At 38.6% G+C, this 18,303-nt stretch overlaps 1 protein-coding gene across 1 annotated transcript in view; it reads left to right on the forward strand.

The window, feature by feature from the left end:
* Positions 1-3,756: 3,756 nt before the first annotated feature.
* The window catches only part of nr3c2 (nuclear receptor subfamily 3, group C, member 2), a 160,584-nt gene continuing 146,037 nt past the window's right edge, over positions 3,757-18,303 (forward strand). The window contains exons 1-2 of the mRNA XM_057843973.1: positions 3,757-4,137; positions 11,532-13,073. Coding sequence (XP_057699956.1) covers positions 11,551-13,073 — 1,523 coding nt within the window. The 5' untranslated portion in view covers positions 3,757-4,137; positions 11,532-11,550. The remainder of the gene's footprint in view (positions 4,138-11,531; positions 13,074-18,303) is intronic.

Raw genomic sequence — 18,303 nt, forward strand, 5'->3', positions numbered from 1 at the left:
TTTAATTAAATCGTTTTTTAATTGTATTTAACGTTACAGAATAAATATCTTACACTCATCCAGAGTAGTTTTGGCTTAAAGTAGGGCTATAGAATGTATTGCGTTAACGGCGGTAATATTCACGCATTGTCGCGTTCAATCTATAAAAACGCTGTTTTACCTATAGATAGCGCTAAAAGGCAGCGTGTAATGAGTAGAGAGAATTTTGACAGCCTTTGGAGCCATTTTTAATGTGGCTAAAGCCTGACAATACCTCTCTCAGCAAATAAAAATAACGTGAGAGGCACTGTGGGGAAGAAAGGTAGTAGTTGATAATTTTCTTAACACCTATGTTCTTTCCCAACGCAGAGAACATATATCAATTGGTGCCCCTACGCACAGTCATGGTTGCACTTCCCATCATGCATTTGGGCAGAACAGTTAAATGGCTACAGTATCATTTACTGAAAGCTCAACAAATACACTAGATGGCAATATTTAGTCACAATATACAAAGTCACATTCATCCTTTAAGAATTACAAGTCTTTCTATCTGTGGATCCCTCTCAGAGAAAGAATGTTAATAATGTAAATGCCATCTTGAGGATTTATTGTCATAATAAACAAATACAGTACTTATGTACTGTATGTTGAATGTATATATTCGTCCGAGTTTTATTCATTTTTTTCTTAATGCATTGCCAAAATGTATATGATCGGGAAAAATTATCGGGAATGATTGGAATTGAATCGGGAGCAAAAAAAAAAAGCAATCGGATCAGGAAATATCGGGATCGGCAGATACTCAAACTAAAACGATCGGGATCGGATCGGGTGCAAAAAAACATGATCGGAACAACCCTAATAATTACCATTGTTTAAAAGGTTTTTAGACATTTTAAGCAGTTACTCACAATTTTACTTATTATTTGAGTATTCTTTTCACTGAATACTTGTACTTGAATCGGTGTTTTGAATGACTACTTTTACTTTTTCTTGAGTACCATTATTTTGAAGTAAGCTACTTATACGTAACTAAAATTTTGGGCTACTTTACCCACCTCTGGATGTCGCAAACTAACAAATAGGACTTGTTTTTTGGAATTTGTGGTTAAACATGAGATAAATAGTGTCGATTCGGGTTGAGGGGCAGAGCCCCACTAGATTGAGAAAGTGTTTTTGGGTCGTTTTTATCTGTATAACGTAAAATTCTTAGAGAACAGAGAGTGGATCTGAGTCATTAATACTGTACAGACTTTGAAAATTCTGGTGAAACTTCAATTTAATGGACCAAAAGGGGGCAGAATTATTCATTTTTGACAATTGTCTGCTAAGTCGAAACACGTTTTCATGGACAAAAAAACGGCTACTCTAAACATTTTTATTCACATTTCATATTGATATTATCCTGACCATTCAACGTTTTTCCTTTTTTCTCGCCCAATGTCACCAATCATCCAAAAAAAGACATTTTTAAATCTACTCCTCCATTCTGGGGATATTGCAAATTCATGACCGTCTCCTGTAGACATCTTTTCGACGACGATGGGGGGATTTCGTCTGAGAGTTAACACGCTCCAGTTCACCTGTGTCCCCCCCATGAGAACCCCCCGGCAGCTGAGCACGCCAATACATAAAAAAGTGTCTGCCTGTCAGAGGAATCAGTCATCCTGAAGCATACATCGTTATTTTTATGCTTTTTCGTTGGCTTTGAGTTTTGTCGATGTTGCTTAGGATAAAGTTGACAACATTAACTTCATTTGTTTAAATTTATTGCAGATAATATTTTGAAAGGAATCTTTCAATTCAGTTTTTCACAAAGATTGACATTTTGATTATTAGTCGACCGTTTTCGGTTTCTTTCTCCGTCTGTCTGTCTGTCTGTCTATCATCCATCATTCCACTGCCTATATCAATTTCTCCCTCTATCATTCTATCAATCCATTTATCCATCATTAAATCATTTATCCATCATTGCATTTTACTCCCACCTCACCCATCCCTCCCTCCATCCAACAACCACCTATTCATCTTTCCTTCATTCATCCCTGGTGTGTGTGTATATAAACTCCCCGTTTTTGTTGAGTCTGTGTCGCGACATTGTCGAAGTTCTCGTCAGCATCTGTTCTGGTCCGTTTTCTCCGTCCAAACCCTCATGTTCATCCGAGGGAGTTTTTGATGCCCAGCTTAGTTTTGTTTGCTTATGCGTTTTTTGGACCACCTCAGTCTTGTTTTGTACTTTGTTTTTTTCTTGGCTTTAATTAAAAAAAATTTTTTTACACTGCCTTTCTGCCTCGCCTGCCTTTCCCTGCATTTGGGTCCAGACCACTCATCCGCCCTCATTCCCTGACACATCCCTCCATCATTGCACATATATCCATCCATCCATCCATCCATCCATCCATCCATCCATCCATCCATCCATCCATCCATCCGTAATTCTGTCCATATACTGTATCCATCATACTGTCTATATATACTGTACATCCATCATTCTGTCTATATATCAATCCATCCATCATTGTCTATATATCATCCATCATTCTGTCCATATATCGATACGTCTTTCGATTTATTCATTCATCCATCCACACATCATTCTGTCCATATATGCATCCATCATCCTGTCCATCCATCCGTCCACCCGCTCACCATTGTGTCCATATACACAGTGGGGAGAACAAGTATTTGATACACTGCCAATGGGTTTTCCCATTGGCAGTGTATCAAATACTTGTTCTCCCCACTGTACATCCATCATTCTGTCTATATATCCATTCATCAATCCATACTTCATCAATTGTCCCTCCATCCATCCTACTGTCTATATATACATCCATCATTCTTTCAATCATCCATCCATCCATCCATCCATCCATCCATCCATCCATCCATCCATCCATCCTACTGTCTATATATTCATCCATCATTCTGTCAATATATTCATCCATCATTCTGTCAGTCATCCATCCATCCATCCATCCATCCATCCATCCATCCATCCATCCATCCATCATCCATCCATCCATCCATCCATCCGTCATTCTGTCTATATATATCCGTCATCAATTCTGTCCATCCGTCCGTCCATCCATCCATCCATCCATCCATCCATCCATCCATCCATCCATCCATCCATCCATCCATCCATCCATCCATCCATCCATCCATCCATCCATCCATCCATCCGTTATTCTGTCCATCCATCCATCCATCCATCCATCCATCCATCCATCCATCCATCCATCCATCCATCCATCCATCCATCCATCCATCCATCCATCCATCCATCCGTTATTCTGTCCATCCATCCATCCATCCATCCATCCATCCATCCATCCATCCATCCATCCATCCATCCATCCATCCATCCATTACCCGCCTCTCTCACACGCTCAGTTTCTCAGCTCCTACTTGCTCCTATTCACTTTTATCAATAGTAAATAATTACATTATTACCATGCCAATAACTTATCAAACGGACAACTACGTTGTGACGGTGGAGTAATCATGCTCGAGCATTTACCATTATATTAACCTCATCCCTGGCACTAACAACAACGCCCAATTCATCTCAACCGGGAGTACTACCTGCGAATGCTCACGTTCCAACACCAATGACGTCTAGCGCCGTCAATGCCGCCCATTAAGCCTGATGTCAAAAATTCTGAACTCCCCCTTTAACTAACATTAGACGCGTTTCATTGCGATCGCGCGCCACCATGTGGATGCTCTCGTTCCAGGTGCCTCTTGGAAGGAGTTTCCTGCTTTCAAAGCCAGACTGACTTGAACGCGGATGATGTGAGACGAGTCGCCCACCCCGCTGTCATTCGCTGCCTCTCGCTCTCACTCGCTCTCTCGCCCACCCCGCTCTACTTGTCTTTCTCTTCTTCCACTTGAGCTCGGGCGAGCGAGCAAAGCAGACCGCCGAGCGCTCCAGCGTCCCAAACGCTTTTGCTGCAAAGCTCTCCGAGGATTATTCGCTTCCCGATTATGCCGTGTACGGAGGGGAGCGGAAGAAACCCCAAACTGGCGCAACTATGCACCACCCGCTCTTTCGCGACTCTCGTTTATGACTATTATCAGCCTTTTTCTTGTGTTTGCTTTTCGTCCGGATGCAAAACACCTGACAAGCACCCACCGAATGTCGTCTTAAAGGTAAGCAAAAGACCCCGGTTATTTAATAACTTTTTCTACTGACGTCATTTTAATAAAACTGCACGTTGCGAGTTGAATCTGTTATGGTTGGATTTTAGCCGAACGATCTTGCACCTGTTTAACATCTCGCACGATGTAAAAAACTAAATTCACCACGATTAATAAGATTTCGAATCATAATATTGACAGTTTGACGCCGCTGGTCGTTTTTATTTTTTTATTTATTAATTTTTTTTTTACTAAACATATTAGAATAAGAATCCAAAGGGGGTGTGTACTCCTCATTCACCGCCACAGTTTGAACCTAAACCTCCTCAACGATACAAAATCCTACTTTTTAATCGCGATTATATGATTTTATCAAGTGCAAACCGCGTGCAAGTCGCCTTTTCCGAACCAAAACAAAGCGTTCCAACTTTGTGTCGCAGCAATGTTGTGGCCGCCGAGGCTTGTAACTTTTTGACTGACAGGCATTGGCAGCCAATCAGAGACCGAGCTGTGGGCGCGCTCGTCCAATAGCAGCGGGGCATGGGACTGGGATTTAACACGAGCTCGGGAGACGTCACGTCGACTCGTTAACCCTTCCGAGGGAGCGACCACCTGTCAGGCTGTTTGTCATGCTTTTATGCAAAAATAAAAAAAATATTTGTGTTCAGCTAAATATGAAAACACATTAGAAGTCAATGAGGTTTGTGCAAAAGTTTCACATTAGGTCAATAATTGAATAATTAATTCAATAAAACCTGTGTGGAATAACAATATTTGTAGCTGTAGTTGAGGCCTGTGGCCAACAAAGGCGCTGTTGGCTCAATGTCAACAACTTGAAACCAGAAGAAGTAGTTGTTAGCTTAAAATTGTGATGTTTCATGATGAAACGTGTGGATATGATACATTTTGGGGTAAATTTACAGCATTATTCTTATAAATTTGCTATTTAGTGTAATTCTAAATGGTAATCTTGCAAAATGATGACTTTATTCTCAATTAAAATGGATTTTATGAGTTGATTTAGAATTTTGTTCCCTCCTCGTCACATTTGTCATAAATTCAAGCTGTGCTCCGGTTAGATTTAACCCTTTAATGCCAAATGCATCACATTTGATACACCTAAATTTCATGATTTTGAATTCTGACATTTCTTTTCGGGAAAAAAAAAGAAAAAAAGATGGATGCTAGTTAACACATGCATCTTCAAGTTCCATGAGAAAAAAACAGGATTTAGCAGGGGTTATAGATATTAGAGCGCTTATTACACATATTCATTTGGACTTTTCTTTCTACAAATTTGACAAAAAGGTTTCATGTGGACCTTATTTTTCATATTTTGGGATTTTCTGATAATTGCTTCATGTTGCAGGTATTTAAGGGTTAAAAATGGGTTTGCTGTTGTGAAAGAAAGTTGACATTTAAAAATGCCGTAAAATTTTAGTCACGAAACATGACCAGTTTTTCATGTAACCTTGTATTTTAATATCAAAACTTCGATATTCCTCAAATATCGAAAAAAAAAAAAAACCCATAAAAAGCATTACAAATATTTTTGTTTATTGTTATAAATTCATGATTTTAAAAAATCATCTTTACCTACAAAAAATAACGTCCAAATTTGAATTCAAATTATATTTTTTTTATCTACTAATAAAGCGTTTTCTCATTACCGTTCATTTGACATTCTGACTTGACTATGAATTACAAATTTATTCTGAAATTAAAACTCACCGTTTTATTTTTGTAACATAAAATTAATTTTGTTTGGTTTCATGAATCCTAACTTTTTTTTTTTAGAAATATTAAAATGTTGTTCTTGTAAAAATTCAACCTTATTAAAAATAGTGTTGCACCGTTACTATTTTTTTGTTTGTTTTTTTGGTTCCCGATACCTGCTGTGTAGTTTTGTCTGGTACTTTCCAAATACCACATTTCTTTTGGAAAATATACCCAAAAAATATTTTTTTCTTTTAATACTTAGTTTCTACATGATCTCTTGGATGTCAAATACTGTAATTCTATTCTTGCTTGGTCAGAAACGGCTTTACGTTCTTTTGCTGCCACCCTACCACTTTCAAATGGATTGGACGTTTACAAACTTGTAATAAACCCAAGTAGAGGTGCAACAATTAATCTATTAATGGAGAATTTTGCAAATTAGCAAATTAATCGACAACTATTTTGAGAATCAATTAATTGTTCAGGACCAGAACTTGTCAAAATTCTTGAAATTATAACATATAAATGACTTCTCAGTTGTAAATATTATCAGATTTCTTCATTATATTTTTGTTAATTCAAAGTAGCACATGAAAAATCTGCTTTTACTTTGGCAAACAATTCACATTTTTCCAGACATCTTACTATCTAAACTAGCTTCTTAATGAGGCTGCAACAACTAAACGATTAAATTGATTAATAAATTAGTTACCAACAAATTCTATTTTCTATCGATTTTTGCCGGCAGCTATGAGCAGTCCCATTTGGGTCCTTGTCTGTGTGTAATGTGAGGATGCGTGCGTGTGTACCAGTGATTAGAGCAAGAGAGAGAGAGTTCACTGCTCCATTGAAGTTTGGTTGCTAAATCAATAATATTATGAAATGTCGAGAGTTAGATAGTTCGGCTGCACTATAATACTGAGGTAAATAAAGTCCAAATCTTGAGCAATTCAACAAGGAAAATGGAAGCTATTAGTGGCACTGGTCCAGCGAGGAAAACGAACGCTGCTCAGTAAGCTAGCCGGCTAATAGCAAGCTAACGGGGTGGATCGCCGAGCCTGCGCAGTTTACCCTTTCTCTGCCATCTTGTAGTGTTAACTCATTCACTCCCAGCCATTTTCACCAGAGCAAGGCCCTTCGCTCCCGGCCGTTTTACTGGATTTTGACTGATTTTGCAAGGCCCACAGAAAATTCTCTTCTATTGCTATATAAACATGGAACCCACCAAAAGAAAAAAGTTAGTTCATATCATGTTCCATTCTTTAGAAATCAGCATTAGAAAATTGCTTAGTTTGAGCAGTTTTCCAATTTCTGATGAAAAAAATGGAGAAATTGAGCTTTTTGTTAAAGCATACACTTCAACATAACTTTGACCGTATTGGCCCGAATATAAGACGGCTCTGATTCTAAGAAGACCCCCTCTTTTTCAAGACTCAAGTTTGAAAAAAGACTTTTTGAGCACCAAATTAATTTTTATACAAAAAATAATTACAGTACATCCGAAACAAATGATTATAACAATATATTTGAGAGAAAAAGCATGTTATTTTGCCTCATTCAAATCTTAATATCTGAACATTTAAGTATGTAAACTAAAGTGCAATCACATTCGTAAATGAATGGCTTCTGGTTTTTGAAATGTAAATAAACCAATCTATTGTGATAAAACAACAAAATTGCAATAACTGCATTAACCATCAAAGTCTAACTGTAACTGTTGTGTTGAAACAAATCTAAACAAGGAAAAAGATTGCAATAAAACAATGCAAACTGGTTAAACTTCAGAGTAGCTGAGATCTGTCATGACAGAACATCGCTTCAATGATATCTAGCGCCATCTAGCGTCTTGAATGGGGAGAGTAGCAGAGAGCTGTCATGACAGAACGTTGCTTCAATGATACCTGGCGCCATCTAGCGTCTTGAATGGGTATAATGTCTAGACCGCGAATATAAGATGACCCCCTCTTTTTCAGTCTTATTTCAATGCAAAAAACACCGTCTTATATTCAGGCCAATACGGTATACACAGCTATTTCTTGCTTTAGTTACATCCCAAACACCTGAATGTTTTCCTTTTACAAAATAAGATAAACAACAAGACAAATAGAACTTTTGATAGCAAAGTAACAATTTATTTACACATAACTAACTGAAAGATGACACTGTTCTGGCCGCAACAGCCGATTAAACTTTTCCCTAATTGCCATCTGTCTCATAAAGAGGAATTTTTTTTTGTGTCTGCGGGCTCTGCTCGCGAGCAGCACGGACTCAAAGGCATCGTCCGCTGCACCAGCGGTCCCGGTCGTTCTGCTCGGTCGTCCAGCGCCTGGGATCCCGGGTGTCCTCCCGGTTGTTCTGCTCGGTTGTCCGCCGCCCGGTATCCATTCGGTCATCTTCTGCCGGTGCCCGGCCGTGCGGCCCAGCCGTTTGTTGCCGTTGAATTGGGTTGCGGGTCTTACCAAATGCGCTACTGCCCTCCAGTGGCAGTGGCAGTGGATTTTCTGCTTTGTGCTATGGAGCTAAATTGAATCACGACCCAGAGATTTTTTTCGAAAAAAAAAAACAACAACAAAAAACACACACAAAAAAAATGTAAAAGTAGGGCTGTCAAACGATTACAATTTTTAATCGAGTTAATTACAGCTTAAACATTAATTAATCGTAATTAATCGCAATTCAAACATCTATAAAATATGCCATATTTTTCTGTAAATTATTGTTGGAATGAAAAGATAAGACAGAAGACTGATATATACATTCAACATACGGTACATAAGTACTGTATTTGTTTAATATAACAATAAATCAACAAGATGGCGTTAACATTATTAACATTCTCTTAAAGCGATCCATCGATAGAAAAATTTGTAGTTCTTAAAAGATAAATGTTAGTACAAGTTATAGAAATTTTATATTAAAACCCCTCTTAATTTTTGTTTTATTAAAATTTGTAAAATTTTCAATCAAAAAATAAACTAGTAGCTCGCTATTGTTGATGTCATTACACCATGCTCACTCCCCAAACCCATAAAATCATTTGGACCCAAGCACCAGCAGAGGGCGCCAAACAACCCCCCAAAAAAAGTAACAAGCGGACATTACACTGCTGTCATTTTATTCTGAGCGGGGCATGAGCGTTAATTGCGTCAAATATTTTAACGTGATTAATTTTAAAAAATTAATTACCGCCCGTTAACGCGATAATTTTGACAGCCCGACGTAAAAGACATATAAATACGTCTTTGGGACACTGAAACAAGTAAAAATAGAACGTATTTATACATTTTTATGAGCAAATGATTTAACTGCCGTTCACCCCAGCTTCCCAACGTGAAAGCAACACTCTGTCATGCCTTGTGAGTTTTGTTCAGACTTTGCCATAGTGTTTCTTGTCCATGTAATTACCCATTGATTTCACCTGTTGTTGCCTACCCCTTTTGTCTTGACCAATCTGCACCTCTTGTGTCGACCACCTGAGTCTCATTGTCTCGTTACCCCTTGTCTGTGTATTTAAGCTCTCAGTGTCTCCTCACTCCTTGTTGCATCATTGTCAATTCATGTATATCCCAAGGTCTGTATAAGTCTATTTCGTCGTCCATAGCCCTCGTGTTCCCGCATCCTCTGTTTGAGTAACTTTTTGATGCCCTTTGTTCGTACTTTGTATTTTTGCTAGTTTATTAAGCCTTGGCTTTGCGTTGTTTCCCTGCTTTTGTGTCCACCTTGCCCCACATCTTGAGACGCTCGAGACTAACAGAAAGTAGCGCCCGCGTGATGTCAATCAACTTCAACAAAGGAAAGCGGACTGCACATACTGTATATAGTAGTATAATGAAATGCCAGATATGCATGTCAATTAGAGAAATCCCTCCCAAAATTTTGATAAACCAACATACTTTTTATGTTTTCATTAAATACAGTAGAACAAATAAGTATTTAGTCAACCACCAATTGTGCAAGTTCTCCTACTTGAAAATATTAGAGAGGCCTGTAATTGTCAACATGGGTAAACCTCAACCATGAGAGACAGAATGTGGAAAAAAAAAACAGAAAATGACATTGTTTGATTTTTAAAGAACTTATTTGCAAATCACAGTGGAAAATAATTTGTTCAATACCAAAAGTTCATCTCAATACTTTGTTATGTACCCTTTGTTGGCAATAACGGAGGCCAAACGTTTTCTGTAACTCTTCGCTTGGTGTAAAGAAATCAACTGTGGGAGCAATTATTAGAAAATGGAAGACATACAAGACCACTGATAATCTCCCTCGATCTGGGGCGCCATGCAAGATCTCACCCCGTGGCGTCAAAATGATAACAAGAACGGTAAGCAAAAATCCCAGAACCACACGAGGGGACCTAGTGAATGACCTACAGAGAGCTGGGACCACAGTAACAAAGGTTACTATCATTAACACAATGCGCCGCCAGGGACTCAAATCCTGCACTGTCAGACGTGTCCCCCTGCTGAAGCCAGTACACGTCCAGGCCCGTCCGCGTTTCGCTAGAGAGCATTTGGATGGTCCAAAAGAGGACTGGAAGAATGTGTTATGGTCAGATGAAACCAAAATAGAACTTTTTGGTAGAAACACAGGTTCTCGTGTTTGGAGGAGAAAGAATACTCAATTGCACCATACCCACTGTGAAGCATGGGGGTGGAAACATCATGCTTTGGGGCTGTTTTTCTGCAAAGGGACCAAGACGACTGATCTGTGTAAAGGAAAGAATGAATGAGGCCATGTATCGAGAGATTTTGACTAAAAATCTCCTTCCATCAGCAAGGGCATTGAAGATGAGACGTGGCTGGGTCTTTCAGTATGACAATGATTCCAAACACACAGCCGGGCAACAAAGGAGTGGCTTCGTAAGAAGCATTTCAAGGTCCTGGAGTGGCCTAGCCAGTCACCAGATCTCAACCCCATAGAAAATCTGTGGAGGGAGTTGAAAGTTCGTGTTGCCCAATGACAGCCCCAAAACACCACTGCTCTAGAGGAGATCTGCATGGATGAATGGGTCAAAATACCAGCAACAGTGTGTGAAAAGCTTTTGAAGAGTTACAGAAAATGTTTGGCCTCCGTTATTGCCAACAAAGGGTACATAACAAAGTATTGAGATGAACTTTTGGTATTGACCAAATACTTATTTTCCACCATGATTTGCAAATACATTCTTCAAAAATCAAACAATGTGATTTTCTGTTTTTTTTTTTCACATTCTGTCTCTCATGGTTGAGGTTTACCCATGTTGACAATTACAGGCCTCTCTAATATTTTCAAGTGGGAGAACTTGCTCAATTGGTGGTTGACTAAATATTTATTTGCCCCCACTGTATAGTATAAATTGTTGAATCTTGTGCCAGGGCGTTTGGACGGTTATTACCGTCCAATTTGTTTCCCCCTAAAAAACTATCTAACATATAAATATATTCCGACGTATAACTAGTATGGGCATAAAATTTCCTTTCGTAACCAGTTCATAATTTTCTCGGAAAATTCCGACATTGCTAGATGTAGATGACTTAATTCTAGCAATATTAAACCACTGTAGACATGAATAAAAAAAAAAAAGTCAGCTGGACAGCTCCGTCCTTGAATAAATCATGTCTTGCTGGTGAAATATTGATAGGAAAACCTCTTGGTTGAAGTTGGTGTAACTTTTTTCCTCTCCATTTTTTTTTATTTTTCTCAAGATGACTCCATGAACCAGCAATGGAGACCAAAAGATACCAAAGTCTCTTTGAGGGGAGCGATACCGACAACAGGTGGTCCCAGATCGCCGCTAGCATGGAGTACTGCCTGGCCGGCGACGCCAAAGGGGGCGAGAAGACGGAGCAACCGCCGCTTCGCCCCGGGCCGAACCAGCACTTTGCTGTGCCGCACACGGGCAAACCGGAAATGGACTCTAAGGAGCTTTCCAAAACCGTGGCGGAGTCCATGGGGCTTTACATGAACGCTGCTCGGGAGGCGGACTTTGCCTTTAGCCAGCATGGGAAGTCTCAGTACCCGGTATGCGGGCGACCTCTGGAGGAAAACCGGCGCTGCTCGGAAAAGAGCCCTAAACTGGAAGGGTTCGCGTTCCAGCAAGGAGACGGCGCTTCCATGCTAGCCTCGTCGCTAACCGGCAGCCCCCAAACTCCCAGCCCGGGGGGCGGTAACAACATGGTGTCCTCCACCACCACAAGCCCTCCGGCGGGTTTCGGCCCAGTGTGCTCGCCCCTCGGCCTGGCCGCGGTCAGGCGCCGGAATTCTTCAGCGTGCAGCCCCGTGGACTCCAGCACGGTGGGCTCGCCGCCCCTCATGAGGTCCCCCATGTCCAGCCCGAGGAGTATGACCAGTGTCCGGTCCCCGCCGTCCTGCAGCGTCAGGTCGTCCGTCTCCAGCCCCAACGCGGTTCGGCCCCCCGCCTCCAGTCCGGCCGCGGCCAGCCCGCAGAACCCACCCTCGGGAGTTTTCCCGGGGTCCAGCCCGGCCGACGAACTGGGTTTAGTGCGGGGCGACGCCCGCAGCCCCGACGCCACGGGACTTACCGGCGAGCCGGACTTCAAACCTTTTGACTTCCCCAAAGTGGAGACGGCGGACGGGGAAGTGTTTAACGTAGGTTTGGACCAGATGGGCATGGTCAAATACATCAAGAACGAGCCGGGGACCGATTTCCGGAGCATGTGCTTGGGGGGGTCCAAGTGCAACGCCACGGCCGCGCCGTTTATCACGCAAATTAAAAACGAACCGGACAAAAACGACGGTTGCATGAACCCGCAGTCCTACAGCGACCGTTCGCCGCCGCTCGGTCTCTTCCCGGCGTCCGAGACTACCTACTTGTCCTTGAGGAATAACATCGACGAATACAGTCTCTCGGGAATCCTGGGCCCCCCGGTGTCGCTCAACGGGAACTACGACCCCGACGTTTTCGCAAACAACGTCCTGTCCAAAGGGGTGAAACAAGAATCCGGCGACGGCGGTTTTTACCAGGAAAGCAACGGCGTTCCCACCTCGGCTATCGTCGGAGTTAATTCCAGCGGACACTCATTCCATTACCAGATCGGCACGCAGGGGACGATGTCCTTCGCGAGGCACGACGTCAGAGACCAGTCCAACCCTTTGTTGAATCTAATCTCGCCCGTGGCGGCGTTAATGGAGTCGTGGAAGTCGCGGCCGGGCATGCTGCAGGGGTCGCTGTCGGGCCGGGGCGACGGATACCCGGGTCAGAACTGCATCGGGGACGGCATGACCAGGTAAGATAAAGATGTATGCTTTTACGCCTGGTTGTATGGAGTCATATGCGGAGTTTGACTTTTGGGGCAGGGGGGCACAACATGTTGATGACCCCAAAATGCAGTGTCAGCAATAAAATTAACATACAAGAATATTTATAATAATAAATTGAAAATGAGCGTTTTTTGTTTCCCATCATTCTTGAGGGGAATTATAAATCAGGCTGCCTAGGACAGCTATACCTTTCGTCATCCATTGAATATGGTACGCCCGCCGATGTCGTGCCAATGTAGTTACTCCTGTCAAAAATTGTGTCATCTGGGCGGAGCCATATGGAGGTAGATTTGTGTCTTCATTATTCGAGCCAAAAAAAGTTCCTTCAATCAATCAATCAAAAAAAAAAATTCAGTCAAAATCTATATTTACAATTTGAAAAAAGTCACTTAAATCAAAAAAAAAAAAAGTGTTTGAATTAGGGCTGTCAAAATTATCGCGTTAACGGGCGGTAATTAATTTTTTAAATTAATCACGTTAAAATATTTGACGCAATTACCGCACATGCCCCGCTCAAACAGATTAAAATGGCAGCACAGTGCAATGCCAACTTGTTACTTGTGTTTATTTTGAGTTTTGTCGCCCTCTGCTGGTGCTTGGGTGCGACTGATTTTAGGGGTTTAAGCACCCATAAGCATTGCGTAATTATTGACATCAACAATGGCGGGCTACTAGTTTATTTTTTGATTGAAAATTTTACAAATTTTATTAAAACGAAAACATTTAGAGGGGTTTTAATATAAAATTTCTATAACATGTACTAACATTTATCTTTTAAGAACTACAAGTCTTTCTATCCATGGATCGCTTTAACAGAATGTTAATATTGTTAATGCCATCTTGTTGACTTATTTTTATAATAAAAAAAAAAATACAGTCCTTATGTACCGTATGTTGAATGTATATATCCGTCTTGTGTCTTTATCTTTCCATTCCAACAATAATTTACAGAAAAATATGGCATATTTTATAGATGGTTTGAATTGCGATTAATTACGATTAAATTTTTTAAAAAGCTTTAATTAACTCGATTAAAAAATTTAATCGTTTAATAGCCCTAGTTTGAATGCAAAAATAAATTTGAAACAAAAAAAAATGCAGTTGAAAGCTATTTTTCTTTGGATTTTTATTTTTTTTTTGATTGAAGCAAATTTTTTTTGGGTTGAAGCAACTTTTTTGATTGAAGTAATGTTGTTTTGCGTTTGGGCCACATTTCGGCGAGGACATTTGTGTCTTTATTATTCAATCAAAAAATAAGTTGCTTCAAACCCAAAAATACATATTTTCAAAAGAAAAATCACTTTAATAAAAAAAATAAATAAATAAAAAAAAAATGCAATCACAGAAAAAAAGGTTTTGAATGCGAAAAAATATTTGAGACAAATATTTGCATTTGAACACTTTATTTTTCATGAAAAAAATTATTTGATTTTAGCCATCCTTTTGTGTGACATTTGTGTCTAAATCATCCAATCCCCCCAAAAAGTTGCTTCAATCAAAAAAAAAAAAAAAAAAAATTCAAACAAAGAAAAAAATCATTTGAAAAATAAAATTGCCCTTCCCTATTTTTTTTTTTTTGTGGGGGGGGGAAATAATATGCAAAGCAAATGACCGTTTAAGGTGCTCGTCACATGATCTGTTGGAAAAATCATTTTGACCCATTATAAATTTATTTTTTTTTGCTCATTTCATTCATTTTTGTTGTTTGTTTTATTGCGTTACAACTTTTATATACATAAGAAAGTCAATTACATGCAATGAAACTTTACGGCCACCAGGGAGGGCCTGGACCCCCCCCTTAAACTCCACTTATGTATGGAGTCGAATTTGTGCTAGAGACAATTTTCGTTTGCACAAAAGTTTAAAAAGTAATTTGTGCCGGTAAAAAATATTTTTCTGCTTGCAAAAAAATGTGTGTGGAAATACTTGGGTACCCTTGCAAAATTATTTTGTGATAGTGAATTCAACATTCAAAAAATTTTCAATGTGATTGCACAATTTTCTTTTCCGAGCACAAATTATTTTGATAAACACAATTTTTTTTAAGGAACACAAATTGTCTCTTACAATGGAGTTTTAGGCCCACAAAAAGAAAAAAAAGAGGTAACACTTTACAATAATGGTCCCTTAATTAACATGAGTTAATGCATTTTTAGACGGTAACTCATGTTTAAGTAACATGACAATAATTCATTTTATTCCTTTATCCAGCATTTATTAATATATTAATTAACATGAGTTAATGCATTAGTTAATGCATTTTAAGACAATAACTAATGTTTAAGTAACACCACAATAATTCATATAATTGCTTATCTAACATTTCTTAATTTATTAATTAACATGAGTTAATGCATTAGTTAATGCATTAGTTAATGCATCCGTTAATGCATAAACAGACAGAAACTAATAGTTTGGTTAAAAAAAAAAAAAAAAAGGCCTATATAGGGTTATAGGGTTTAGGGTTAGGGTTTGTTAACTTAAGCATTTATAATTTCTTAGTTAGGGGACACATGTGCTACGCTTTACAATAAGGGTCCAAAAAACATTTAGTAGTAGTTAATTAAGGTTAATTACAAATGCTAAGTTAACCAACCCCAACCCCAAACCCTAACCCTATATAGGACTATACAGTATATATTTTTAATTTTACCAAACCATTAGTTACTGTCTTGTTATGCATTAACTAATGCATTAGCTAATGCATTAACTCATGTAAATTATTATAAGAATGAATGAATGAAATATTTATTGTCATCATCATCATCGGTATCATTGACAATCGTTGACAGTTACAAAATGTGATATGATTTGCCTGGAGGAAGATACGAAGAAAAAGACAAAGGCAGACGGGAGAAGCATATGCTTATCAATTAATAAATGTTAGATGAGATATTAATTATTGTAATGTCACTTAATGCATTTTTACACAATAACTAATGTTTAACTAAGGTTAATTAAGGGACCCTTATTGTAAAGGGTTACAAAAAAAAGAAAACTATGAAAATTAGGGCTGCAGTTATCGAATATTTTAATAATCGAGTATTCTATTGAAAATTCCATCCATTAATCGAGTAATCGAACAAAAAATATTTTTAGGTAAAGAGCAATTATAAACATACATGAGAAAACAAGACATTTAATCTAATAACAGGGTGTAAGTGGGACTTGTTTTATTTTCCCTGATTGGGGGGGGGGGGTTCAGAACATCATGTTAACCCTATAATGCCTGACTCCAGAAATAATCAACAAAAAATTCAGATTTTTAAAAATTTTAAATCGTTATGTAGTCCTAAAACGTAATATATTTTTTTAGGGCTGTCAAACGATTAAAATTTTTAATCCAGTTAATCACAGCTTAAAAATTAATTAATCGAAATTAATCGCAATTCAAACCATCTACAAAATATGCCATATTTTTCTGTAAATTATTGTTGAAATGGAAAGATAAGACACAAGGCCGTTATATATACAGTGGGGAGAACAAGTATTTGATACACTGCCAATGGGTTTATTGGCAGTGTATCAAATAATTGTTCTCCCCACTGTATATATACTAGTGCTGCAACGATTAATCGATTAACTCGAGTATTTGATTAGGGGAAAAAAGATTCGAATTAAATTTGGTGCCTCGAGTATTCGTTTAATTAAAGTGGGGTTGTAATGGTTTATTTTGAAAGTGTTTGCATTGATTTTTATTGATTTGCGTGGCTACACTGCCCTCTTGTCTGCCTCATTTCACATGGCTGAATCCAGCTGGTCCATGTTAAGACCAACATAAGTTAAGTTTTTGTTTGAGCTAATGTTTTCTAATGCATTTGTAATTTAGTTTATAGGTATATTTAGCCATTTTCTGTGGGAATATGTGTCCGAACCATTTGTTAAGAGAAAAAAAAAAAAAAAAAGTTGGCGTTTTATAGCATTTAAGCTAGCAGACGTTTGCTGTGTAAATTAACCAATTGTTCTTTTGCTGTACATAAATTCTTATTTTATTCTTTTTATAATGTTTGAGGCTCAGCTCGGGTATTTTAATTTTTCATGTTCCTTATGCGATTACTTGATTATTCGAATAACTAGTTCATCGATTAATCGACTACTAAAATAATCGATAGCTGCAGCCCTAATATATACATTCAACATACGGTACATTAGTACTGTATTTGTTGTATCATAACAATAAATCAACAAGATGGCGTTAACATGAACATTCTGTTAAAGCGATACATGGATAGAAAGACTTGTAGTTCTTAAAGGATAAATGTTAGTACAAATTATAGAAATTTTATATAAAAACCCCTCTTAATGTTTTCGTTTTAATAAAATTTGTAAAGTTTTCAATCAAAAAATAAACTAGTAGCTCGCCATTGTTTATGTCAATAATTACACAATGCTCATTGTACTTAAACCCATAAATTCAGTCGCACCAAAGCCCCAGCAGAGGGAGACAAAAAACACTAGTAACAAGTGGACATGTCACTGTGCTGTCATTTTAATCTGTTTGAGCAGGGCTTGTGCGTTGATTGCGTCAAATATTTTAACGTGATTAATTTAAAAAATTAATTACCGCCCGTTAACACGATAATTTTGATAGCCCTATTTTTTTAAAAAAATTAATTTGTATATGGCGGAAAACACTCAGGTGACTTGAAGTTCCGCCTTTTGACCCCCCCAATGAAAGAATACATTTCTGGCTCAGTGTCGACCTTCGCGTCGAGGAGTTCCAGCAAGAAATTCTTGCCACTTTCACCCCTGCTTTCAGTTCAATATTACATAAAGTACGGAAAACTACGTAAATTACTATGTGTATCTGACTTTGTTGGAGTCATACATGATAACCTGTTTCTGTTTTTTAAAAATCCTACGTAAAAATGAAGCTTTTTCTGCTCCATGTTCTACTACAGCATAGTCTACCTCTTATCACAGGCTTTGTCGGTGCGCGAGGCATTCACTGGGGGAAAATATGTGATTTAATGGGTCAGAACGTTGGCAGAGTCATGAATTATGAATGATTTATGACGCGTATTTTTTGCCAGACTGACCAAATAAACAGTTACGAGTGCTCGGGGCTGGGTTGTATTGTCGAACAAGACAAACAGGCTAAAGGGAACCTACAAAGTAAGCATGAGAAATCTTTTTTTAATTTTAATGCCGGAATAAAGTTGCCAAAGGAATGAGCTGGAATTCAAATTCCAGCGT

This window comes from Corythoichthys intestinalis, chromosome 8 (assembly GCF_030265065.1).
Source record: "Corythoichthys intestinalis isolate RoL2023-P3 chromosome 8, ASM3026506v1, whole genome shotgun sequence".
Classification (NCBI taxonomy): domain Eukaryota; kingdom Metazoa; phylum Chordata; class Actinopteri; order Syngnathiformes; family Syngnathidae; genus Corythoichthys; species Corythoichthys intestinalis.